Source organism: Equus asinus, chromosome 21 (assembly GCF_041296235.1).
Source record: "Equus asinus isolate D_3611 breed Donkey chromosome 21, EquAss-T2T_v2, whole genome shotgun sequence".
In the NCBI taxonomy this organism is placed as follows: domain Eukaryota; kingdom Metazoa; phylum Chordata; class Mammalia; order Perissodactyla; family Equidae; genus Equus; species Equus asinus.
In genome coordinates, this window is record NC_091810.1 from 54,619,155 (window position 1) to 54,645,386 (window position 26,232).

Genomic DNA, 26,232 nt, shown 5'->3' on the forward strand with positions numbered 1-26,232 from the left:
ATTTCCCTGTATATCATACAGCAGTGTCAACTACAGTCATCATGTCATACATTCTATCTCTAATACTCATTTATCCTATAAATGGAAGTTTGTACCTTTTGACCACCTTCTCCCAATTCCTCCTCTCTTTGCCTCTGGGAACCACAAATCTGATCGCTTTTTCTATGACTTTGTTTTTTTGGTTCCACATAGAAGTGAGATTATACAGGATTTGTCTTTTTCCATCCAACTTATTTCACTTAGCATGCCTTTCAGGCATATCCATGTTGTTGCAAATGGCAGTATTTCCTCATTTTTTTGTGGCTGAATAACATTTCACTATGTGTGCGAGCATGTGTATATGTGTATATATCTCTCTCACAACTTCTTTATCCATCGATGGACACGTGGGTTGTTTCCATGTCTCAGCCACTGGACATAATGCTGCTATGAACACGGGGGTGCAGATATCTTTCTGACTTAGTGTTTTTGTTTCCTTTGGATATATTCCCAGAAGTGGAATTGCTGGATCACACAGTAGTTCTATTTTTAATTTTTTGAGGATCCTCCATACTGTTTTCCATAGTGGCTGTACAAATTTACAATCTCACCAACAGTGCACAAGGGTTCCCTTTTCTCCACCTCCATGCCAGGATTTGTTATCTCCTGTCTTTTTGATGATGGCCCTTCTAACAAGCATGAGGTGCTATCTCACTGTGGTTTTAATTTGAATTTCCCTAATGACTAGTGATGTTGGGCATCTTTTCAAGTACCTCTTTGGCCATTCATATGTCTTCTTCGGAAAAATGTTCAGGTCCTTTGCCCATGTTTAAACCAGATTATTTGCTTTTTTTGCTATTAACTTGTATGAGTTCTTGATAGATTTTGGATATTAACCCCGTATCAGAAACACGGTTTGCAAATATTTTTTCCCATTTCATAGGTTGTCTTTTCACTTTGTTAATGGTTTCTTTTGCCGTGCAGAAACTTTTTAGTTTGATGTAGTCCCACCTGTTTATTTTGATTTTGCTGCTTGTGCTTTCCATGGTGTGATTTCCAAAAAATCCTTACCAAGACTCATATCATGGAGCTTTTCACAGGTTTTCTTCTAGGAGTTTTATGGTTTCAGGTCTTACATTTAAGTCTTTAATCTATTTCAAGTTAATTTTTGTGAGTAGTGTAAGATAGGGGTCAAGTTTCATTCTTTTACAAGTGAATATCCAATTTTCCCAGAACCATTTACAGAAGCGACTATCTTTTCTCCATTAAGTACTCTCACTTCCTTGCCAAATATTAGTTGACCATATATGCTTGGATTTATTTCTGGGCTCTCAACTGGTCTACCACTCTGTTTTTATGTTAGTATCATACTGCTTTAATGACTATAGCCTTATAATCATGAAATTAGGAAGTGTGATGCCTCCTGCTTTGTTCTTCTTTCTCAGGATTTCTTTGGCTATTTGGGGGTCTTCTGTGGTTCCATATAAATTTAAGGAGTGTTCTTTCTATTGCCGTAAAAAATGCCATTGGAATCTTGGTAGGGATTGAATTGAATCTATAGGTGGCTTTTGGTAGCACTGATATTATAATAATATTAATTCTTCTAATCTATGAACACGAGATATCTTTCCATTTATTTCTGTCTTCAGTTTCTTTCATCAATGTCTTGTAGTTTTCACAGTAGAGATCTTTCACCTCCTTATTATCGTAAATGAGATCGATTTATCTCCTTTTCAGAAAATTCAGTTAGTGTATAAAAACACTACTAATTTTTCTATGTTAATATTGTATCCCATGATTTTACTGAATTTGCTGATTAGTTCTAACAATTCTTCAGTCTTTAAGATCTTTTTATATATAAAATCATGTCATCTGTAAATACAATTTTACTTCTTGCTTTCCAATTCTATTAATATGATGTACCAAAGTGACTGATTTGCATATGTTGAACCATCCTTGCACCCCAGGGATCAATTCTACTTGATCATGGTGAATGATCTTCTTAATGTGCTGCTAAATTAGGTTTGCTAGTATTTTATTGAGAATTTTTGCATTTATATTCATCAGGAATATTGGCCTGTAGTTTTCTTTTCTAGTAGCATTCTTTTCAGGCTTTGGTATCAGGATAACATTGGCTTCGTAAAATGAGTTTGGGAGCGTTCCCTCCTCTGATTTTTTGGAAGAGTTTGAGAAGGACTGATGTTAATTCTTCTTTAAATGTTTGGTAAAATTCACCAGTGAAGCCATCGGGTCCTGGGCTTTTCTTCATTGTGAGATTTTTGATTAATGATTCAATCTCCTTACTAGTAATTGGTCTATTCAGATTTTCTATTTCTTCCTGATTCAGTCTTGGTTGTACATTTTTAAGAACTTTTCCATTTCTTCTACATTGTTCAGTTTGTTGGCATATAGTTGTTCATAATAGCCTCTCATGATCCTTTGTATTTCTTGTAATGTCTCCTTTTTCATTTATAATTTTGTTGATTTAGGTCCTCTTTTTTCCTTGGTTAATCTAGGTAAGGGTTTGTCAATTTTGTTTACCTTTTCAAATAACAACTCTTAGTTTAGTTAATCTTTTCTATTGTTTTTCTGTTCTCTATTTCATTTATTTCTGCTCTAATCTTTACTATTTCCTCCATTCTGCTGCCTTTTGGCTCAGTTTGTTCTTCTTTTTCTAGTCCCTTAAGGTGTAGAGTTAGGTTACTTGGGATCTTTCCTGTTTCTAAACATAGGCATTTACTGCTCTGAACTTCCCTCTTAAAACTGCTTTTGTTGCACCCTCATAAGTTCTGGTATGTTGTGTTTCCATTTTTGTCTAGAGAAGCTTATTTATTTTCCCTTTAATTTCTTCTTTGATTCACTAGTTGTTCAGGAATATCATGTTTTTAAGAGTTTTCAACTATGATTTCATGATTCTTTCTCATCTCTTGCTGCTATCAGTGTGCCAGACTCTATAAAGTCTCTATGCTCTATCAATCAGCTAAAGGTTAGAAATAAGAATTTATTGAACTTGCTAGAATTTTACGTAAAATTAAATAAGGATCTGAGTGAGACCTTGAATGACAACTATCAATAAAATACATGAGCTTTTGTACATGGGCTTAGGCCAGTCCATTCTAGCATCCTAGGAGCCTTTCTTTGCTTGCTTCCTGGCGTTCTGCTGTGTTTGGAACAACTCAAAAACTGATCTAAAGAAAGTGATCAGTAATTAGCTCTCTGATTGCTAACAGACACTGGTAGCTAAGGATTCTGAAGTTCATCTATCTTACATAAAGTAACATAAGAATAAAGCCTTAGAAAGCCTCCTCACCATATGAAAAGCAGTTCTCCTTATTCCCCTGACAGCTGCTGGAAGAGTCAAGAGTTAGAAAGCCAGAGAATACAAATTCTCTACCTAGTCTTGCCTCTGCTGATTAATGAATTCATTTTGATACTGAAGCTAGATGGTAAATCTAGCTTTTTAGAAAACTTGAAAAATAGGTAAAGTTATGAAAATATAGCTACTCTGATACATGAATATAAGCTTATAGTGGGCTGATATTGAATGTCTTGTACAGTCATGTGTCACTTAACAACGGGGATACATTCTGAGAAACGTGTCATTAGGCAATTTTGTTGTCATGTGAACATCATAGAGTGCGCTTACACAAACCTAGATGTTGTGATCTACTACACACCTAGGCTATGTGGTACTAATCTCATGGGACCACTGTCATATATGCAGACTGTTGTTGACAGAAACGTCATCATGCACCACATGACTGCTTTATCAATCAATGGTATTCATACACATTAGTCTCTCAAGAATTGGTTAAGCCAGTTTCAGTCCTCTAGAAACTAGTTACCACTCAGTACAAAACTGAGAATCCCATCTTGGAACATGGAGGTCACACCATCTGAGGGGCTTCCCTGCCATCTACTGGAGCTCCCAATCTATGGTAAGTCTCTTTTAAACTTTAACAAGGACTTCCAAATGTCAGCAAAGAGTTAATACATACAGTTAAGGACACAAAATGGGGTTTTAAAAAAATTGTATCAGACACACCAAATACCCACCAATTAAGTCTACTTTGACTTTAAAAACTAAAAAGAACACTGTACCCCCAACAACTTGACGATCCTTTTGGGAGCAGCCCTGTCTATAATCTTAGCTCCAATTTTCCATTCCAAATCACAGCTAGGAATTTTAAAACACAATAAGGAAAATGAGAGATCTAATAAATAAAACAACAAGTTAGAGTCAAGTAGCCAAAGGCACAAAAATAAGGACACTATTCCACACTTATATTTTATGCTCCAAAGTTTATTTCAAAACTGCTTGTGTGCATCATTTCTGTCAAGAAGTTGTGGGCCCACTCTTTACTCAGCCCGATAAACTTGCAAGATCAGATCCAAAAATGGGCTTCATAGTATTTCATACAACACCTCTGAAAAACTGCACCTCTGCATCTCTCTGAAGAGAGGAACCACAGATTTCATCAGACTCATGATGAGTCTAGGATTCATTAAATACACATATAGAAGACAAGGAAAAGGGGTTATGATGTGAGCAAAGAAATTAAGAGGAGCCATGGAAGGCAGCCACAATTAAACTTTGTAAAGAAGTTTAGAAGAATGTAAATTTTCATTTCGTTAGTTCATTTCTGTAATATTTACTCATTTAAAAAAACATTAAGAGGTTGTCATTGTTTACTAGGCAATGGGGATGGGACACAGATAACATATAAATAAACACACAATTCCCTCTCTCAAGGACCTTACCATTGAGCAAGAGAGACAAGCCATCTGAAGTGAGCAAGCCTTGGCATCATCCCATCCAATTCCAATGGGAAAAGGCACTGAGGGCATGTGTCCTCTGCAGCTCTTTATCCTCTTTTTTTTTAGCCATCTACAACCCCTCCATTATTTTTATCCAACAAACTAGTGTGCCTACTCTGTGCCTGGCTGTATCCCAGACACTAGAATTTAGATGTATCTAGGAGGAGGGTCTAACTCCATAGAGTCTTGTTTTCCTACTCACGAGACAGTGCCACAAATGCTGAGGTCCTACAATTTTTTCCTTAGGTTCCAGGCTTTAAAATAATTCTGAACTAAATTTTTAAAATATTAAATTAGGCACTGTTTTATACTTTACTGGATGTAATTTTAAACACATCACTATAAAGCTAATAAATCAATAAAAATTAGGTGAGATAAGTCAATGTTTTCCAAAGACAAACTAGGCTATACAGAAATGGGTTATATAGAATGATGGGAATAAAAAAATGAAAAAACAGCGAAGGGTACTTATTTGGAATCATAACTATAATGAAGCATCAGTTCCACAGGACAGTCCCTGCTACTTAACCCGCCTTAGCTCTGTGGTGCCCTGTTCTATGTCTGCTCTCCATCTTTCTCTACCAAAGTCAACAGTAATGTGAGGATCTGACTGCCAGAAGCCACAGCCCATGAAGGAAGTACACCACACTCTGCATTAGAATGTAACTGTGAAAGCATTTCCCAAGCAGCCATTTGGGGAGTCAGGACCAAACATGCAACTTCCCGACATGAAGAGACAGGGTGTCCCCAGAAACTGAGACCTGTCAGGAACTAGTCCCACAAGGCCACCTCAAGAGTGTGCACAAGAGAGTGATCAAGCACAGCACCTGCATGTCAGCAGACACACACCTTCTTCAACAGTTCTGAAAAACACCGCAATAACTCACTCGGCCATTTGGAGTTCTGACTCTGTGCAGCAATGTGTATTCTGAACAACAGGATTCCAAATATTTTGTTAAAAAGTCTGTTCTAACTAGTGATTTTCCGTTTTGCAAACCAGTCTTTCTTCAACAGGTTTGTTTCTCCCCACTAAAAAGAAAAACCTCAAGAAAAATACCCAAGCAGATTTGATGTTTTCAACTCCCTAAATGTTTCCTATGCTACAACCTGAAGTGAATATAAGTGGTTTCAGTTTCTACACGTATTTCTGTATTGAAATAGTTACCGTTTTGGGTGGTTTGAAAAGCTCTTCTGAAGTTCCAAGAAACTAACCAGCTATCAAATAAATACCAGGACTGACCTTATTTTTTTTATCTAACATTAAAAACACATACACAAATCTCTACTTTAGAAGTTAACCTATTCCCTAAATACAAATAACCAAACATTCTGAAAGTTAAATACAATGAAAAACACGTGTGAGAAAAACACATAGGCAAAGGTCCTGGGCTTGCCCTTCCCCCCAGTTCTCCCAGGCAGCCGACATTTCAGAACCCCGCCCCCGAGAACAACTTTCCAAAGGAGAAGAGAGCAGGCGGTGATGGTTAAATGCCCTCTGGGACTGCAGTGCAGCACCACAGAAACACAAGCCATTCTGTGCTCTCTCCAAAAGAGGCCGTGCTGAGACAGTTACCTCTCGATCACTAAAAGGCCATGCTGTGTCTGGCATTATGCTAAGTACTTGACCTGTATTCACTCATCTAGTCCCTTCAACAATCCTGAAGGTAGGAACTAATACCATCCCTATTTCACAAATGGCAGTAACAGCAGAGACATGGGTTAGGGGCGAAGAAGAGGCAGGCGTGAGCCCTCTGCCTGTGGAGGAGCAGGTGAGGCCTCGCCAAGAGGGCGGCATGTGGGCAGGAGTGGTCTAGGCACAGGGATGGGAGACTGAAGGACCCTGAGGCAGGGCTGGATGTGGAATGTGACCAACAGCAAGGAGGCAGTGTGGCTGAAGCTGAGGGAGCAACTGGGAAAACAGTGGGAGGGAAAAGTCAGAGAAGAAATGGGGAAACCAATCTTGAGGGCATGTTGGCCACTGTGAAGGTCTCTGGTTTTGATTGTGAATGAAATGGGAAGTCTTTAAAGTGTTTTGAGCAGAGGAGTGACATGAGGAGAGACTCAAATTTTAAAAGGAGCTGATAAGCATTGTTTACCTTATGAGTGGTGGTTACTTGAAACTGCCACCTTGTTCTGCGGACCCCAGAAACTTCCCTCTCCTTACAGCTGTTCCCAACTGCAATTCCTGATTTACCCTCGCCCCCAGCCCCAGGGCCTCCCCGCACCTGCACCTGTCCACACCTGAGAAGTGTGGCGTGTGTGGCGGCAGGAAACAAAGGAAAGGAAAGCTGCCTCTAAAATCCCTCCTCTCCCGTCTTCTTTCTAAGATACACATACTCATGCCAGGCAGCCCAATTCCTAGCTGTTCTGACGAAATACCCAAAGACCCAGAGCTTGGGCCCTAGTCTGAAAAGCAGATGAACAAAGACTCCAATTTTTATTCACATACGACCTACAGTATCAGCCCTGCACACCTCTGTCCTTCCACACGGGATTTCAGAGGAAGGGAGTAAGAGGTGCACTAAGGCCCACTTAACACAAGACCCTGTCTAGTTAATGGTAGTAAGAGCCCTTAGAAAACTGCAAAGGTGCTATCAATCCTCCGGGGGAAGAAAATGATGAATGAGGCAGAGGGGCAACCTTCTGACCTGCACGAGGCCAGCAGATGCCCTAATCGGAAACTCCAGGGGATGGCCGTGGAAAGGGAGCAGGCAGGACAGTCTCCAGGCTCAGAGGAGAGGCAAGGACAAGGGTCCCTGAGAGAGGTATCTAGTTTGACGTTCCAGACACTGGAACAGCACCAGAAAAAATTTCCAAAGGACCTGAAATTTACTTCTCACTTACTTATTCCTAAAAGAGCAGAGTGTGATTAAAAATGGGGGTGGGGGCAGGGGGAGAAATTTAAGCTCAATTATCAACATCAAAAAAAAACTACACATTCTTGTTCACTTTTTGAAACTAAAGAGGTCAAATGTTTTTTCTAACACCTGTTTGTTAGAGAATATTAGAATTAAAATGTTGAGAATCTGTTTTTCCACTAGTACTAAAAACTTTTGATTCTAAGGACTTAAATTAGTGATAGGCAAGGCTGGATGCACATGAGAATCCCACAAACCTTCTGGACATGGGCCTCACCCAAGGCTATCAACTCCAGGAGTGGGGCCCAGGCAAGGTTGCCCGTTTGTTTTTAATCTCCCCTAGGTAAAACTGATGGGTGAGTTGAGAACCCCAGTTTAAATCTTACCATACCATTAGTACAGTAGGGTAAATTATACTTTGCAAAACAGTGTCGACATATATTTCATTTGATCTGAACCTTCTAACACAGTGAACAGAACAATAAGCACCAGAGCTAAAAATGCAGGAGGGAAAACACCAAAAACACAAAAGCCATTCCTATCATATTTTTCAGGCCTCTCACTGAAAAATCAATGATTGAGTTAGCCTGAAAAACCCATCAATATGGTACCTATAGATTATACCACTCATAACATTTCATGCTCAAGAATCTTTATTACAAATATTCAATTCAACAATAGCTTATTTATAAAACCCAGATGATTTAACACAAGGCACAGAATTTCTGCTACCTGCTTCCCAAATGCTTAATTATATAACATTCACATTAGAAAGCCAGTAAGCTGTGAATACAGAACAAATACTGAATAAAGTGCTTTTATTTACAGAAGGTTCATGCCAGATCAATTATTTATTTATCTTCTTTATTATCATTTTTTTGCTGAGGAAGATGTCCCTGCGCTAACATCTGTGCCAATCTTCCGCTACTTTATATGAGGGATGCCACCACAGCACAGCTTGATGAGCGGGATGTGTAGGTCTGGGGATCCAAACCTATGAACCCTGGGCCACCGAAGCAGAGCATGTGAACCTAACCACTAAGCCACTGGGCTGGGCCCTGCCCAGATCAATTTTTAATTGTGACTTCTGAAATAACTGTCATTGCTCACAGGCATGTGAAACTTCAGAAAGTTTACAAGAGGATTTTCATTTTCTCTTTTGGTTTTATATGACAAGTGATGATGTCACACTTTCAAAAAGATGTCTTTCAGAGTATGTGACCTTGCACTTGGCAGCTGGGATGTGGAAGCTGTGTGCCACATTTCTAAGGATATGTTTTTCACTTCTCAACTGAATGCAGCATGTGTGATGCTGCCTGGGCCCCAGGCTGTAACACAGTTCATTCTGGTCACATACCATTCAGGCAGGTTTTATGTTTACCTTTTTAAATGAAACAGACAAGGTACTACTTTAAAGCAGACCAAACTTCCTTCCGTATGGGTATAAGAGGCACAGATGATCCTTTAAAAATGTATAATCCCAAACTCTGCACTTGGGCCTAAAACTCTATAACAAAAGCCTAGGTCTCGGTCTTCTCATCTAGAGCCCATCAGGGCCATATGTCCCATGGCAAACGGCGTAAGAGAAACTAATACAAAATTTGACCAGATTCTGACTGCGGGAAGAGAAGGTCCAAGTCAGAAAACAGTGAAACATTACTACGGGATCTGTCTCTAATCAATCTAACTTTCAGAAGGCAAATGAAACCACACACTCAGATTTTGTGCAGCTTGGAAAGGACTGTAAAAACAGTACATTAACAGCTTTTCTGGAATCAACCAGAAATAAAAGCAAGGAGTTATCAATTCATGACATACACTATAATAGCAGATTTATATAAACCAAGGAGAAAATTTCTGATTTATGTCCTTTTGGACTATTTCAAAGTTCTGCCACAAAGGTTTTATGGCTCAGGTTGTACTGTCTGTACAGGAAGGAGTAATTCTTTTAAAAATTTTCAGGTTGGCCCAGTGGTAGTGGTTAAGTTCATGCACTTCACTTCAGTGGCCCAGGGTTTGCGGTTTGAATCCTGGGCGGGGACCTATGCACCACTCATCAAGCCATGCTGTGGTGGAATCCTACATACAAAACAGAGGATGACTGGCATCAGACGTTAGCTCAGGGACAATCTTCCTCACAGAAAAAAAAAAAATTTCAAGGAGGAAACATTTAAATATTTGAACATATTATAACATGATGCTACAATCACAGTCCTTTTCATGGCCATCCAGTTCCTAAATTCTCTAAAAGCCTCTCTTATAAAAGGGAGTATGCTGAGATGTTTCATCACAGGATTAGGGCGGAGCAAGGAGTGACTGCGCTAAGTGCAGTAACTGTGGCTTCTAGTTTAACCACAACTCACGCTTGAACAGGCTAAGATTTCCAAAAAGTGGCATAGTATATGCACTATAACAGTATATAAATTAGTAGTCAAGAATGTCTCAATTTATGTTTTACTAATCTACTTTTTCACAAGACAAGGTAATTCTTTTCAGACAGACCAGCCTGTCATTTTTAAATTCATACTGGATTTTGAGATGGTCTTCACATTCAATCAGTTAGGTCAAAGAAACGAATAATTAAAGATACTTAAGAACACAATATTAAGATGTGCCCATAGCCTTGATCAGATCTTAAGGCATTAGTGAACCAGAAAAAATTAAGAACCACAGCTCTAAAATAAATACAAGTACACACTTTCAACATGGAGAGGGCTAAATGCTCTCACCTCAGTGGATATAGGATAATTTTCAGCTGATTATCTGGTCTTAAAATTGTTTTTATTTTTAAAAAAATATAAGACTGACATACGTTAGCATGCATTTAATAGTGCAAAAGTGCAGTGTGTTTCTATCATAGTGACCATCATCCCCAGACCATAATCAGGCATTACTGTTAAAAATGAAGTAAAAACAACCCTACACAGCATCTCAGTAATGTCTACATTGGGATATCTGCCTTCTAGGCAATGAATAATATACATATTACTTTTTAAATTTTTATTTTGCAATAATTATAGATTCACAGGAGTTGCCAAAAAAAAAAAAAAACACACCAGGGAGATCTCATGTACTCTTCATCCAGGTTCCCCCAGTGGCAACATTTTGCTTAACTACAGTACAATGTAAAAACCAGGAAACTAACATTGGGACAGTGCACACAGCTTATTCAGATTTCATCATTTTACATGCACTCATTTGTGTGTATGCAGTTTCTGTGCAATTTTATCACATGTGTAGATTCATGTAACTGCCATTAGATACAGAAGTGTTCCATCACCACAAGGCTCCTTCGTGCTATCCCTTTATAGCCACACCACTCACGACCATCTCTAACCCCCAGCAACCACCAATCTGTTCTCCACATTTATAACTTTGTTTCTTCAAGAATCATATAAACACAATTATACAGTACAAAAGCTTTTGAGATCAGCTTTTTTCACTAAGCATAACTCCCCTGAGAGCCATCCAAGCTGTTGTATCAACAGATTGTCCCTTTTTATTGCTGCACGGTATTCCTTGGCAAGGATGTACCACAGTTTAACCATTCACCTGTTGAAGGACATCTGGGGTGTTTCCAGATTTTGGCCATTACAAATAAAGCTGCTATGAACAACCATGTACAGCTTTTTATGTGAACATAGGATTCACTTCTCTGGGATGAACATCCAGGATTGCAATTGCAGGGTTGCATCATAAGTACATATCTAGTTTTAGAAGAAACTGACAAACTATTTTCCAGAGTGGCTGTAGTAGTGATTCCTCTCATTATTCTTCTTTTTCCTAATTGTTTTTGCTCTTCTAGGTCCTTGGCCTTTCCATAAAATTTTAGAATAATGTCTATGACTAGAAAAACTTTGCAGGGCTTTTGATAGGATTGCATTAAAACTATAGATTAACGTGAGGAGAACCGACATCTGTACTATGTTGTCTTCCAATTCATGAACATGATTTCTCTCTCCATTTATTTAGGTCTTCTTTGATTTCTTTCATTAGCATTTTGCAATTTTCAGTATAAATTATTTTTGTTACACTGTGTTTTGTTAGATGCATACATTTTCTTTGGCATGATGGTCATAGTACTGTGTTTTTAATTTTGGTCTCTATATGTGTTGTTCATGTATAGAAATACAATTGATTTTCATATGTTGATCTTATATCCTGTGATCTTGCTGAATTTATTTATTGGTTCTAGGAACTTTTCTGTAGATACTTTGAGATTTTCAATGTAGGCAATCATGTTATTGGCAGGCTGAGAGAGTTTTATTTCTCCCTTTCCAATCTGTATGCCTTCCAGCATTATGTTGAATAAGAGGGGTAAGTACTTCCTTGCCTTCTTTCTTTCTTTTTCTTTCTTTCTTTTTTTTTTTTTTGCTGAGGAAGATTTGCCCTGAGCCTAACATCTGTGTCAATCTTTCTCTATTTTGGACATGGGTCACCACCACAGCAAGGCTGTAAAGTGGTATAGGTTTGCACCCTGGATCTGAACCCGTGAACCCGGGTCACCGAAGTGGAGCATGCTGAACTTAACCATTACACCACGCAGCTGGTCCCTCTTTGCCTTGTTTCTGAACTTAGGGGGAAAGCATTCAGTCTTTCATCATTAAGTACATTAGCTGTAGGGTTTTTGTAGATGCTCTTTACTAAGTTGAGGATGTTCCCCTCTATTCCTAGTTTACTGAGAGCCAGCAAAGAGTATTATTTTAATGTAGGGCAAAATACAGATTTATGAAGAAAAGAACTCGAGTTTTTTACATACTCATATGCACAAGGACACTTCCTATAACTGTGGATAATCTCCATTAAATGCTCAACTGCAAATTGTAAAGATTGTTACACAGATTTTTTGTTTATATCCCCAAAAGCTATACTCACTGACTCTAAATCTAAACCTCTGCACTGCATTAATACAGAGCCATGTTTTAAGTAATTTAGCTTTCAATGATATTGACTGCATATTAATTTACCAAATGATAAATTAATGCAGAGACCGACTTTTCATCTTTGAAACAGTTTATAAACTAGGAAGCATCTAATACAGGGGTTTTCAGTTCCAGAGCTGTAACATCCTAGGAAGCCTCTGAATCTCAAAGGAGATGGCAAAGTTCTCAATACAAAATTAATTCATTTTAACTTAAAAATAAGATTAAAATTTTTAATGAAGTAGAAAAAAGTCATAATGTCAAGGTTTTACAACAACTGAAAAGTTGTGTGTGATCTAAGAAACGGTTTTCCCATTTTAGAGTTTCTCTAATGGAGAAATCTTTAAAGCACACTTTAGTTTTGTTTTTTAAAGCAGAGTAAGCTCTTTCCCAACGCTGCTTTGAGAATAACCCCTCACTTACCCAGAAATTCACTTGGAGCCTCACTACAAGCAGGCCACCCCACAGGGTGATGAAACCCATTAGTTTCAGAAGAGCCTGCTCTCTCCAGAGCAAAGGCATGAAGTGTGCCTTACCTCAGCAGGCACGGCTCATCCCCCTGCCTGTCTTTCCACCGTCTTAACTGATTCACCAAGCAGCAATAACGAGTTTTCCACCATGTACATGCTGCACTGCAATCTCTACTGCAGGAATTCCAAAGACTGCAAAGAGATTCCAGGATTTTTCACACAGATAATTTTTTCTCTTTCCTTTCTAACTCAGTGAAGTCAACTTAATACGCATTCTTGAAAGCCCATGGAAGCAGACGAAGCAAAGAGCTCCCCAAGCATGATCTAGCCACCCTTCTCTCCCCAAATCCCTATGTATGACAGAAAAGGGAGATGGCAGGTGGGGTTACACTGAAAGAGGCAATCAGAGCCCCAAAACCCAGCTGGCAGGAGCTTCTGTGGCGCTCCTTTCCAGAAGACACAGACTGAAAACAGGAAGGATTGTACCAAGACAACCATTAGAGGGATTAATTAATTACTCTCACCCTGTAAATCACCAAGCACGAACAAGCAGACATTCGTTCCAGGAAGGACGAGTGACTGTGGGCATTAGGGGCAAAGGTCTGCTGACAGTCTGTCAAATGCTAACACCAGATACCAGGACATCCCATTTGGCCACATCTTGCTCCTGTCCCACGTCCACTGGAGGCAGATGATAATACTCAGTCACCACATTCACAGACAGGCTATTAGGGACTCTCAAAGACAGAGACAAGCACACAACTAACAATCCCAAGCACCTAGGAAAAATGAGCACCATGAGAGAGGAAGCAAGGGCATCAAACAGAACTAATACCCCAGAAAACCCACTTTATGGAGAACTTCCAGAAGTGTTAAACCATGCTTCACAGAATGAATGAAATGCAGTCCTACAATGAAAATAAAATTAGTCTCACATCAGACTTTGCACTGGCAATTTTAGAAGCAAAAAGAAGACAGGAAAATATCTTCAAAGCTGGGAGAGATTTTGAATATGTATTTCTATACCCAGGCAAATTACCATTCAAATAAGAGCATACTTTTAGACAAGGACTTTGAGAATTTTTCACAAATACTCTCTAAAGGATTACAAACAAACAAACAAACAAAAATAACCCAAGCGAAAGACAGGGAATTCAAGAATCAGTGGTAAATCAAGAAATTTGTAAAATTAAGTCCAAGTATTTATTATAAATAAATAAAAGCAAATAAAAAATCTACTACTACAAAGGAAGTAAAAGCAAACTGTAGTTCTTGTTTGTAGGATAGAGGGAATGATATGGATGCTGATTAACTCTGGACATTAAGGGTAGACACTTTTACAAGAAAAACAGACTGCACGTCTTGCAAACCACTGGGGGAGGAAGAGCAAAGAAAACTTGAATAACCCAACAAAATACAGGATAAGGTAATAAATAATGAGGCAAATGAGAACCACAAAATAAGAGAACAAAAACATTCCAGTAATAATAAATATGAATGGATTAAATTCACCTATTAAAAGACTGACTCACAGATTAGACACAAAACACAGCTACATAGTGTTTAAAAAAGATAAACCTGAAACAGAATGACAGAATACACAGCAATAAGCATCAAATAAGTACAGTTTCATACTGATAAAAGATATAGCTCATCATATAAAATTATAAACTTTTATATACCTAACATAGCTTGAAAACAACATGTATAAAAAAATACATTATTAAAATACAAAATTCACAGATTAGGAGACTAGCATAATTCTCTCAGAAAGTAACAGACCAGAATAAAAACATAATACAAAGGAACAAATTTTAACAACCTTAATTATGTATAAAAACTTGGTATGTACTAAAAATACAAATATTTTATTTGTATTTTAGGCAATAGTCACCAAAAATTACTATGTATTAAGCCACACAGAAGATCTAAAAATATTCCCCAAAGCAGAAACCAATTGGGCATATTTATTAACTGCAACGTACTAAAATTACAGATTCAAAATCAAATACATAAAAGGAAAAATAAATCTATCCACTTTGAATTTCTTTCAAAAACCAAAAAACTTTTGGGTTAAACAAGAAACAAAACAGTAAAGATAAACTTTAGCAATGAATAACAATGACTGCAGGGTAAAACCCCTAGGATGCTACCAGAGACTGTGGGAGAAGGCAACAGACAGCTTTAAGTTATTTCTTAGATAGAAATCAGGACAATAAAGAAAAAAGATTTCAATTCAAGACACTTAAAAAAAAGAAACTCAATGATCCTGGAAAGAGTTAATAAAAATGAAAGAAAAAGTAATGATGTAGGAAACAAAAGTGCAGTTGATAAATTAAAAAAAAATCAGGTTCTTCGAAAAGCATAACGAAATAGATAATTCCTGCACTAAGTCTCAACGTTGAGGACGAGTGTACTCTTAAAACACTTACTTATAAAATTGAACCAAAGTTGTTTTATTTAGCAAGATCTGGTAATTTAATAAAATGACTGATTTTAATCTTTGTTCCAATTAATTTTGCTAAAGATTTGTGAAAAATCACTGATTTCGGCACAATAAACTAATACTACATTAACAGAAAGATAACTGTTCATTTGTTTTTTTAAAGCAATTCTATATTTATTTCAATCACACAATTAGACCAATGAATTGAAATAAATACAAATAAAGACACCTATGAACTCCACCCAATACTACTTTACCAACAAAAGGTAACCATTTGTCAGACTGGTGAGCATCCTTCCAGACAATTTTCTCTTGCTTTTTAAAAACCTTTTAGATGTTTTATTATGCAGTATTTAAGGGGGGAAAAACCAAAATAAAGAACATTACAATGAACACCTGTGTACCGACCAGCCAACTCAGGAAATAAACATCACCAGTACAGTTGAAACCCTCTAGGTATGCCTGCCCCTCAGAAGTATCTATCTTGATGTCATGCATTCTTCATACTTTACTACATGTGCATGCACCCTTAAACACTTTATAACATTGCTCTGCATGTTTTAAACTTTTATATAATACTATATGTACTCTTTACCAATTTGTTTTTCTTAAACATAATGTTTGTAAACTCCAGCCATGCTAACAGACATAGTTTATTTTTCACCAACATACAGAGTTTCGTCACATGAATATTGAACAATTTATTCTGCAGATGAATACTCAATAACACTGTTAAAAACATTATTGGGAAATCTCTTGTGTACATGAGTGAGAGCTTCTCTAGAGTGTGTACATAAGAATAGAATTGCTGAGTCTCAGGATGTGCATATATTTATTTTTTTTATTGAGGTCATAATAGTTTATAACATTGTGAAATTTAAGTTGTATGTTATTATTTGTCAGTCACCATATATATGTGCCCCTTTACCCCTTATGTCCACCCCCAACCCTCTTCCCCTCCCATAACAACTAATCTGTCCTCTTTGTCCATGTTTTTGTTTATCTTCCACATATAAGTGAAATCATACAGTGTTTGTCTTTCTCTGTCTGGCTTATTTCGCTTAACATAATCCCCTCAAGGTCCAACCGTGTTGTTACAAACGGGATGACTTTGTCTTTTTTTTTACGGCTGAGTAGTATTCCACTGTGTGTATATATATATATATATATATATACACGACAGGATGTGTATATTTTTAACTTTACTAGGTACTGACAAATTGTCTTCTACATAGTACAAGAGTTCCTGATGATCTATAGTCTTACCTACATTGGTGTTGTCTGACTTTAGTTTTTCCCAACATGAAAAGTAGGAAACGGTATCTTATTGTGGTTATGATTTACCTTTCCCTGATTATTAGTGAAGCTGAACATCTTTTTCAAGTTCAAACATTTATGTTTCCTCTTCTGTAAATTCTTGGCTTCATTTTCTGATTAGAGCTGCAACACTAATCAAAAACTTCTAGCTCAAATGCTCTAATGAAAGACTTCAGTAAAGCCTGGTTATCTATAGTGGGCAGAAACCATTCATTAACCCTTCCTTTTCCAGAACACACAGTCTAACATGAAAAGCAGTGTCTTGCTGTACAGAGTATTCAGATAAGCCAGTACGCTTCAATGTACTCTTCAATGTATGTATTTAATCTTCTGTAACCTGCATTTCAAATGATCAGAATGCAAATGAAAGACTCGTATCTATGAAGTTTGACATATGTGCATATAATATCAGGGCATATTTTTACAAGATTAAACCAAAAATTTAAATAGCTGATGACATCTTCAGATTAATAAATCCTTAAAAAGTAAAAATAAATTCCTACATGACCTTCAGGTATGACCCCAAGGGGACAAAGTTGAGACAAGCTGAAAACCAGTAAACATTTCCACCACAAGTAGATAACTCATGACAAGAGAGTGAGAGCACAAAAATGTGTTGGAGTAAAGGGAGAGGGTAGCTGGGAATGCCAAGGGATACCACTATTCTGGAAACCACCATATACCAAGCACTCTGTATACCAATTTCCTATTCCGTACAATGAGATGGACAATAACCACCACACAAGTCGCTGTGAAAAGTAAACAAGATAATATGGAATACAATCTGATCTAATTCTATTTTATGGATGAAGAAATGAAGTAGAGAGAGGTCAAGCACACTGTTCAAGGTCACAATTAATAAATGATTCCAAAAGCCCAAATTCTTCACACTGCACTCTAATATTCATAGTACCTTTCCAATAGGTGTCTTAATGACTGTGAAAGGGTATTCAGAGGAAGGAGACGACTAGTAGTGACTAGAAGAATCTAAGAAAAGAGGAAAAGTACTCAGACCTTAAAAAAAAACTACAACAAGCAGATGAGAGGTTACCTTAAATGATAACCTCTCATTTTCCCTTGTGCTGACAAATATACTTTAGACATTTGCCATCTAAAGGGTAAAATTAAGTAACTGCCAGCTTTAGGGATATATGGCATTCATGAAACCCCATCTGTTAATTAAGACACATTTAATAGAAATTCTCTTGAAAATTATTTTTAGATAAACAAGTGATTTGACCAACTACACTCTAGCTGGTAGAAATCGAGTGGGCAAATACTGGAAGAAGGTTACCTACCTACTGCGGGTGCATCATACTCATCACCAAGCAGAATTTCTGGAGCAGAATATGCAAGAGATCCACAGCTTGTAGTGAGCTTCTTCCCTGGTTGAAATTTGTTGCTGAAACCAAAGTCTGTCAACTTTACAAGACCTTGTTTTTCAAAGAAGACCACATTCTCTGGTTTTAAGTCTCTGTGAACCACATGGAGTTTATGGCAATAAGATATAGCATGAACTATCTGAGCAAAGTACTTCTTGGCCAAGTCTTCATTAAGTCCCTCCTCATGTTTCATTATGTAATCAAACATATCTCCTCCATCTCCAAGTTCTAGAATAAGATATAGTTTGGTCTGGGTGTCAATAACTTCATAGAGGCGTACGATGTTGGGATGCTGCACTAGTTTCATGCATCTCACTTCTTGGAAAAGATGACCAGTGGCTAGAGTGTCCAATTTTGTCTTGTCAATAACTTTTACTGCCACTTTTTCACCTGTAAAGACATGCCTGGCAAGTTTAACCACTGCAAAATGACCTCGACCCAAGGTTTTATCCAGATCATATAATCCAGCAATCTTTCCATCATACCCTCGCTTGAATCCTGCCATGCTGGTCCGACAGAAGAAAAAATATTTAGACTGTGTGAAATGGATCTTCTCATATAAGAATATCTGGTGAAAATAAGGAATTCATTTTCAATGTCACCATGGACATCTACAAAATAAGAGGAACAAAATTAAGTTTCTGTAACTTTTCCTTTTATAGTTTCATTTTTAAAAAAATTTTGGTTTAAGAGAAGCTTGAAGTAAATAAATTGAGATATAAAATGAGTCAGGGCAATTTATAATAACCTATTAATATATTCAGGGCTTACATTATAAAGGTTGAGAATTTAAATACCATATTAAATTTTGCAAACTGAAAAAAATCAGTTTGTTGAAACAATTTTTTGGCAATGTCAGATATAAGAAAATTGGCAAGTCTGATAAGACATGTTTTAAAAAAACATTTTTCAAAAGTAATTTCAATTAGCATCGTAAAAAACAAGGCAAGAATTGACAAGGGAAAACACAAAGAATAAACACTTAGACAGAAAGCCAACAACTCTTCTTGTTACTCCAAGACTAGCACCATTTCCTATAAATACAAAAAATCCCTTCCGTGAAGCCTTCTCTAACTCTCCCAAGCTGTCTGACCAAAATCTGTGCTTTTACCCCCTATGCTACAATGTCTCTGTAAATTAATTTCAGAACCAAAACTAAATCATTAATCCTGTGTCGATTAAGATTTGTAAAATAAGAAACCAGTATGATGTAAAGGTTCTGGAGAAAAAGCAAAATTTCTTCTATATGGTATATTATTCTTGTTATCTGAGCTAGTAATTTTAATAAGATTAACAGGAAAATCCAAATGGAAAGATCTTGCTTAATTTGGACAGTAGTTCCCCCAAAAAAAGTTTAATTCAGGCATATTAATTTTCAAAAATAGAAAACTCTAATCTAACTCCAGGGGGCAGAAAACTATCTTCAAATCTGTAACTTCAATTAATCATAAGGGCAGTAATTATACTTAAAATTCTACCCAAGTCCATGTTTCTACAGTACAAACTTGCAAATGCAACTTTAGCTGTCAAAACAAACTTCTTCAGGCTGCCCCCAAGTTATATAATATTGCTTTTTCATGTATCACTTCAGTTTAGACATTTTCCTGGAATGTGGCATACAAATCAGATTTAATAAATAAATCTGAGTTTGTTTAAATTTTAATTTAATTAGATTTTATTTTTAATTTTATTTTCTTACAAAGCAATAAATTAATATACAGATAAGGAAAAACAGATCTTTTCTTAGGGTCTCAGACACCCAGAGATAATCACTATTAATACCTCAATGCTTCTCTTCCCAGAACTGTGCGAGCAAAGGGGCGGAGTGGAATAATTTGTAACCCACTTGCAAGTTCATGGGAAAGGATCTTACAGGGTCTCCTCATAACGACAGACTACCTTGTAGTGAAATGATTAGTCACTCTCACTATCAACAAACTTACTTTTTTTTAATACTTTTTTTAGGTACACATATGCCTTTTTATTGTCTATGAAACTATAATTGTATACCTAAAAACAGGACATTATGATTAACTGGAGGTTGGGAGGAAAAACATCCTTGTTATTGAACATCTTTTTAAATACTAGTCCACTGTCTAATTCTACTATTAAGTGCATTTTGAGTTAGCACAGGAAATAATTAAGTCGTTTTTTGATCTTTCAGGATCTTGCAGTGCCCAAGAATCATTCTGAACATCAACGCCAAATGTTAAGAGGTGGCTTATATAAAGTAAAGGTGACTCCGTACCGGCTCCAAGACATACCCTGCAAACTGCATACTGAATAATCCTTATTACTGTGTTTTCTTGGTTGCTTCTTTCTCCTAAAAGAAAATACAGAGAAAGATTTCAGTTTAGTTCTATTTGTTTTAACTTCGCTTAAAATCAAATATATACCCGAAGACTGGATCCAGGCAAACATACAAAAATGGCAAATTTGTCTTTAGTAACCCAGTCTTCCATTATCTTTCTCCCCTCCATGAATTATAACTCACTCAAGGAATGTCTAGTAAACAGGAATTTCACAAAGGAGAGAGAAAAACTGTTCCAGGTAGACAGGTTAGAAATGATTATTCCACTGGAATTCTAGAGGAGGAAACAATAATAATGAACAACAGTAAATCCTCTATTTTCTAAATGCCTCCTGGATAACAGGCACCAAATCCCCATTTCACTAAATCCTCACTAAGAGCCTGCAAGGTGGGCAAATGAGGCTCAACTTGCCCAATAGGCAGCAGTCCACGGCTCTAATCGGCTCAGCCTGGCTTCAAAGCCCAACCTGCCTGCAGGAGCCCCTCCAGGCTCACGAAACACTCTCTCCAATAGCCAAGGAGGGCAACCTTTCAAACACTGTCTTCGAGCAGGCCAGCAGAAGTCAATTACAATGCCAGCATCGGGGAACACACAGAACACTTTCACATGGGAGGTTTTCTATTTGATAGTAAACAAGAACTATCACTATGAGCAGAGAGAATGTGAGCAGATCACTGATATCTCAGTTTGCGGCACAGCAAGGGAGTACTGACTGAAGGCCTCACAGGCCTTTCCCCAACACTGAAATGTCACACAAAGAACTGAAAGGCCCAAACATTCATACTCAGCCAAGGCAATTTACACAATACACTAAAGGTGAGTGTCCAGGTAATACTGAGCTCAGGCTCACGTGAGCTCGGGGGAAAAGGAGTGCAATGAGGTAGGGTAAAGCAGACAGGAAAGCTGAAAGAGGTAAGAAAGAGAGGTGGACGTGAAAAACAAGTCTACTGCTGGGAACGAGGGGATGAAGAGAGAGGAGATAACTCTGCGGCACAACGGGGCCAGCAAAGTCATAGGCACAGGTGAACCCTGGGATGCCTACCTGGTCCTTCAGCTCCAGGGGGCATACGGTAGCTCCTCCCATTACCCTTGCCTGCTTCTCTCTTTCCAACAGCCTGTGCTTCATCCACAGTCCCTGGGGCCAGGCAGTGTGGTAGCCCAGTGTGCCTGAGCACTGGCTCTGAAGGCCAATGGCTGGGTGTGAATCCCAGCTCACCAATCACTAGCCAGGAGACCTGAGCAAAACCTGATCTCTCTGTATGGTCAGTTTCCTCATTAGAAAATGTGAGTAGTAAGAGTGCAACCTCATAGGTAGTGGTGAGGATTAAATGAGTTAATATGGGTCAAGTGTTTAGAATAAAGCCCAGCATAGACTAAGCAGTCAGTAAATACCAGATACCACCACTACCATCATTGTGATAATGATGGCATCCTCACCCACTCAAGTAGAAATTCTTTTAGTCTTCTAGGCTACTTCAAGAGAATGAATTTATGGAGCTATTATCTCTTTGCTTTCATTAAAAATTCTGCTGTTCAGTTTCCTACAACGTATTAAATTGAAAATGGGTCCTTAAGATTGATAAAGGAAATAATGTGTCCAGGTGGGCATCAAAGTCTGACGATTTCTCAATAAAACATCCCCCAAAATCTAAGTATTTGCTGTTAAAATGATTCAAAGATGATTCTCTATCAAATCTATCCTTTCAAAAAGGACTAAATATTCCCTTACATTTTTTCCCATCAAAGTCATGCAGTCTTATAGAAAATATGGAAAATACAGAACAGGAAGGAGAAAGAATAAAGAGGCATCCATATTCCTACCCTAAGATCAGCACTATTAATATTTTGGTGGTCTTTCTACAAATATTTATATACAGCTGCTTCTTTGTTTTACAAACGTGTGATCATTCTATACATAACTATGTATCTTGCAGCCTACTTTTTCCACTTGACCTATCACTTTCCTTTCAGTATTTTTGTTTTAATTATGAAATAAATATCTGTGCAGTACAAGAAAAAAAATACATTTAGAACATATAGATTGGCAAAAAGAGAGGGGACTTTAAAAAAATCATCCATTATTCAACCCTCTGTTAACATTTTGGTACACAGCCTTCCAAATTTTTTTGTATGTATAATATATGCCCAGATACAAATTTTTTAATAAAATGAGATAATACACACAGACATACACACACGGGGATGGGGGGGTGACTGTAACCATTTTTTAAGTATTTCTCTCCACAATACAAGTTCACTTTAGAAAATTTAGAAAATGCAGAAAAGCACAACGGAGGAAAAAAAACCAACTGTAATCTCATCTAGGCTGACCTCTCTTCAGGTGTGAATATATATCATTTGTATCTATGCTTCTTTACAAAGCTAAAACAGTGTATATGGAGTTTGACAATTACTTTTCCTCTACTTCATATGATGAACATTTTTCCATGCACTAAGTTCTTCTAAATCAGTATTTTTAATGTCTATATGGCTAAGATGACATCTTTTAAAACAGCAAAACTACTAATTAGGCCATTCTAGAGCAGTCTTACTTAGCATATGCTCACATATGCATATAACAAGGCCGGACCTAAATGAAACAGACCAACTAGTCAAGAGTGTTTATAATATGGAAATTCATGTTTGAAAAACAAGCACTGGTATGTGTTGCAAGAATACACCCATGTTCTCCCAGCTAAAGAGAGCAGAAGCAACTGAAGTGTGCGGGTGTGGCTGGAGAAGAGGAAGGAAGTGTGGGTGGCCCTACACACGTTTTGCAAGCTGCTGAAAACAGTTGTAGAACCAGCCTCTGTTAAACCTACAGTTAATTTGGAATTCACCCTGTTGTTCTTGTCAAAATTCACATTTAGCTTTTCATTGACATCATCACCACTGCAGCGTGGTCTGTATATCAAACAAATGTCTCCTACTCACACCTCTCCCAGGAGAGGTGAGGACAAAACAGCACTTTGCCCCAAGGTGGCTCTGTGCAGACAACCACTATGAACCAAAGCAGGGCATGAGAAACTAGAGGAGTTGAACAAAAAGGGCCACAGGCAAAAATCAGGGTACTTCCATAGCCTCTCTACATTTTGTTTGGGATATTATAAATTACCCCCCAAAATCAGACCACCAATATTCAAATATACAAAAACCTCCCAAACAAATTACATGCTTTTAAAAAAAATCTGTGCCAATGTTCTCCCTCTAATACAGACAACTAAAACAAGAATTTCTTGCAAAGTCACACTAAAATTGTATTTAAGCTTCTTACACATGGAAATTATCTGGAACCCTTTACGAATACCAAAAAATAAAAACTTTAATTCTTACTCAAGGGAAATATCAGACTAAACTGTATGTTTATAGAAAAGTTAAGTGGAGGAACTAACGATCTCTCAATGAATATTACCACCCTGATCTTACTGCTAAAATTTCAAATACACCTACAACAAAAATGGTATAGGCTGCAAGGAACACAGGAGACTGAATCCTCCAGGATACCCAGGTCAAGTAAAATAAACCCAACCCTACCATGCAGCCGCCACCGCTGCTCTTTTTATCCAAAGTCAACAAGATTGCACATTTCTGGACAAGCACTTCTCCTCCCAGTTGTTGTCAATATAAGCTATAAATCGAAGATGAAGAAACCACAAATAGGTCAACAGGTCCTAAGTTATGGAAGAAACCAGCATTTTTCACTGGATTAGTTGAATGTACTATGTGGTTATCATGCAGTATATCATGTAGCATCAGTCTGCAGTCACTGGACGGAATTAAGATGGGAACTATAAATTAAAAGGTTAAAGGCAACTATTTATTGTGAGAAATGTCCTAAAAGGCAAAATTGTACCTCCAAATATCTAAGAAAGCACTTTCCAAGGGAAGGTAACCACCTATTACAGCATGTGCTGAAAGTTTTCTTCCAAGTAGGCAATTTTAACAGACTCAGGGCCATTGAGGTGACCAGGAATGCCAGGCTGAAGACCCTGCTCCAGCCTCTCAAGGCAGTGACTGGGCTGCCAATGCAGATCAATTCCTTGAAGTGTTGGTTTGAGTAATCTTTATTTCTTCTAAGTAAAACAAGCTATAGCCCAGGATATATCAAGGAATTTGAACGTACTCAGGAGTCTGGCGATTTATTAACTGATGTAGAGTAGTACTCAGTATTTGTAGAGAGAAAGGGGTTAACATCCAAGCCACAAAACCTACACCAGCACAGATATAAGTTCAAATTCCTCAACAGAACTGCCTCATTAAAGTGATGAAAAATGTTAAGCATGTCACCATTTCTACCTAAGGGTATGTGAGACTTAAAAAATTAGTATGGTGACAGCCCTGGTATAAAGTGCTCGAATAATAAATGATGACCTAAGCAAAAGCTAGTGTGTAGGAAATACTCCAAAATAAATAAAGCCAACCCACAATTACTCCTTTGCCAAGAAAACAGAATCTAAGTTGGAACTTATGGAGAATTTAAAAACTTAATAATCTAAATCTCTCTTCCAAAGCTTTTATTAACACTGTCAAAACTCATGTTAACTCCCTATCATCTTTTTTCCCCCTGCTGCTACTGTGATGAAAATAGTCATTAAAAAATGGTCAGGGGCCAGCCCCGTGGCCAAGTGGTTAAGTTCACGCGCTCCGCTTCAGCGGCTCAGGGTTTTGACAGTTTGGATCCTGGGCGCGGACACGGCACTGCTCATCAGGCCATGCTGAGGTGGTGTCCCACATGCCACAAGTGGAAGGACCCACAACTAAAAATATACAACTGTGTACCGGGGCACTTTGGGGAGAAAAAGGAAAAATAAAATCTTTAAAAAAAAAAGAAAACTGGTCAAAAAAGAATGTTGGAATAGAAAAAAATCAACTAATCCATAAACAAAAATAGTGGCACCTAACATTTCACTGACTTTGATTTGAAAAACATAATCATTTGGGGATTCTCTTACACTGCTGGGACTGCAAATTACCTTTCTGAAAAGCAACTTGGCAATGTATGTATCAAGAGCGTTAAAATAATTAATATCCTTGATTCAGTAATCTTACTACTAGATTTATGTCTTTCAGAAATAAAGATGTGGACAAATATTTATATTCAACAATGTTCTATGATATCTATATATGCAAAAAAATCAGAAAAACCCTAAGGGTCTACAATAAGGAAATTGTTAAATAAATCACAGTAAACCTAACATCAACACTATGCTGCTATATTTTGAGGCTATTTAATCTCATGGAGAAATTCTCACAAGAAAAGGTTAATTAAAAAATTCACATACTAAATTTGATGGCATATGATACCAATGTTTTAAAAAAGCATATAATTTGTCTGCATATATATATATATCAAAAATATCAAAATGTTAAATTGGTAAGATTATAGAATTTTTTTTCTTTATGCTTTTCTCTTCAAGTTTCTGGCAATAAACGTATGCTGCTTTTATAATCTAGGAAGGCAGAGGTTATTAAAATTTTAACTTTCTGAACATAATTATTCATTCAACTTACTTTTCCATTGAGATTATGAAATACACCAATTTCCCTGAAAATATATTGTCTGAAGCCTATTTATGTAACCTTAAGAAATAAGACATATTCAACGAAATATTTTGCTTCCCATGAGGGATGCGATTCCTTCAGGCTGAGGAAAGAACAGGAACCAAATCTATTTTCATTAGCAAATATTTAAGCACTAATTGTGAAGGACACAACACAGTTCCTGTCC

At 37.3% G+C, this 26,232-nt stretch overlaps 1 protein-coding gene across 6 annotated transcripts in view; it reads right to left on the reverse strand.

The window, feature by feature from the left end:
• SNRK (SNF related kinase) overlaps nt 1-26,232 on the reverse strand; it is a 59,246-nt gene that overhangs the window by 24,963 nt on the left and 8,051 nt on the right. For 2 of the 6 annotated variants that reach the window (XM_044755015.2, XM_044755010.2), the window contains 3 exons: nt 20,457-20,515; nt 18,678-18,803; nt 18,109-18,582 (listed from right to left, as the gene is read on the reverse strand). In XM_044755015.2, coding sequence (XP_044610950.1) covers nt 18,109-18,582; nt 18,678-18,750 — 547 coding nt within the window. In that variant the 5' untranslated portion in view covers nt 18,751-18,803; nt 20,457-20,515. Of the gene's footprint in view, nt 1-18,108; nt 18,804-20,440; nt 20,516-26,232 lie in introns of all 6 variants that reach the window. The other 4 variants (XM_044755012.2, XM_070493279.1, XM_044755014.2 and 1 more) reach the window with 3 other exon arrangements.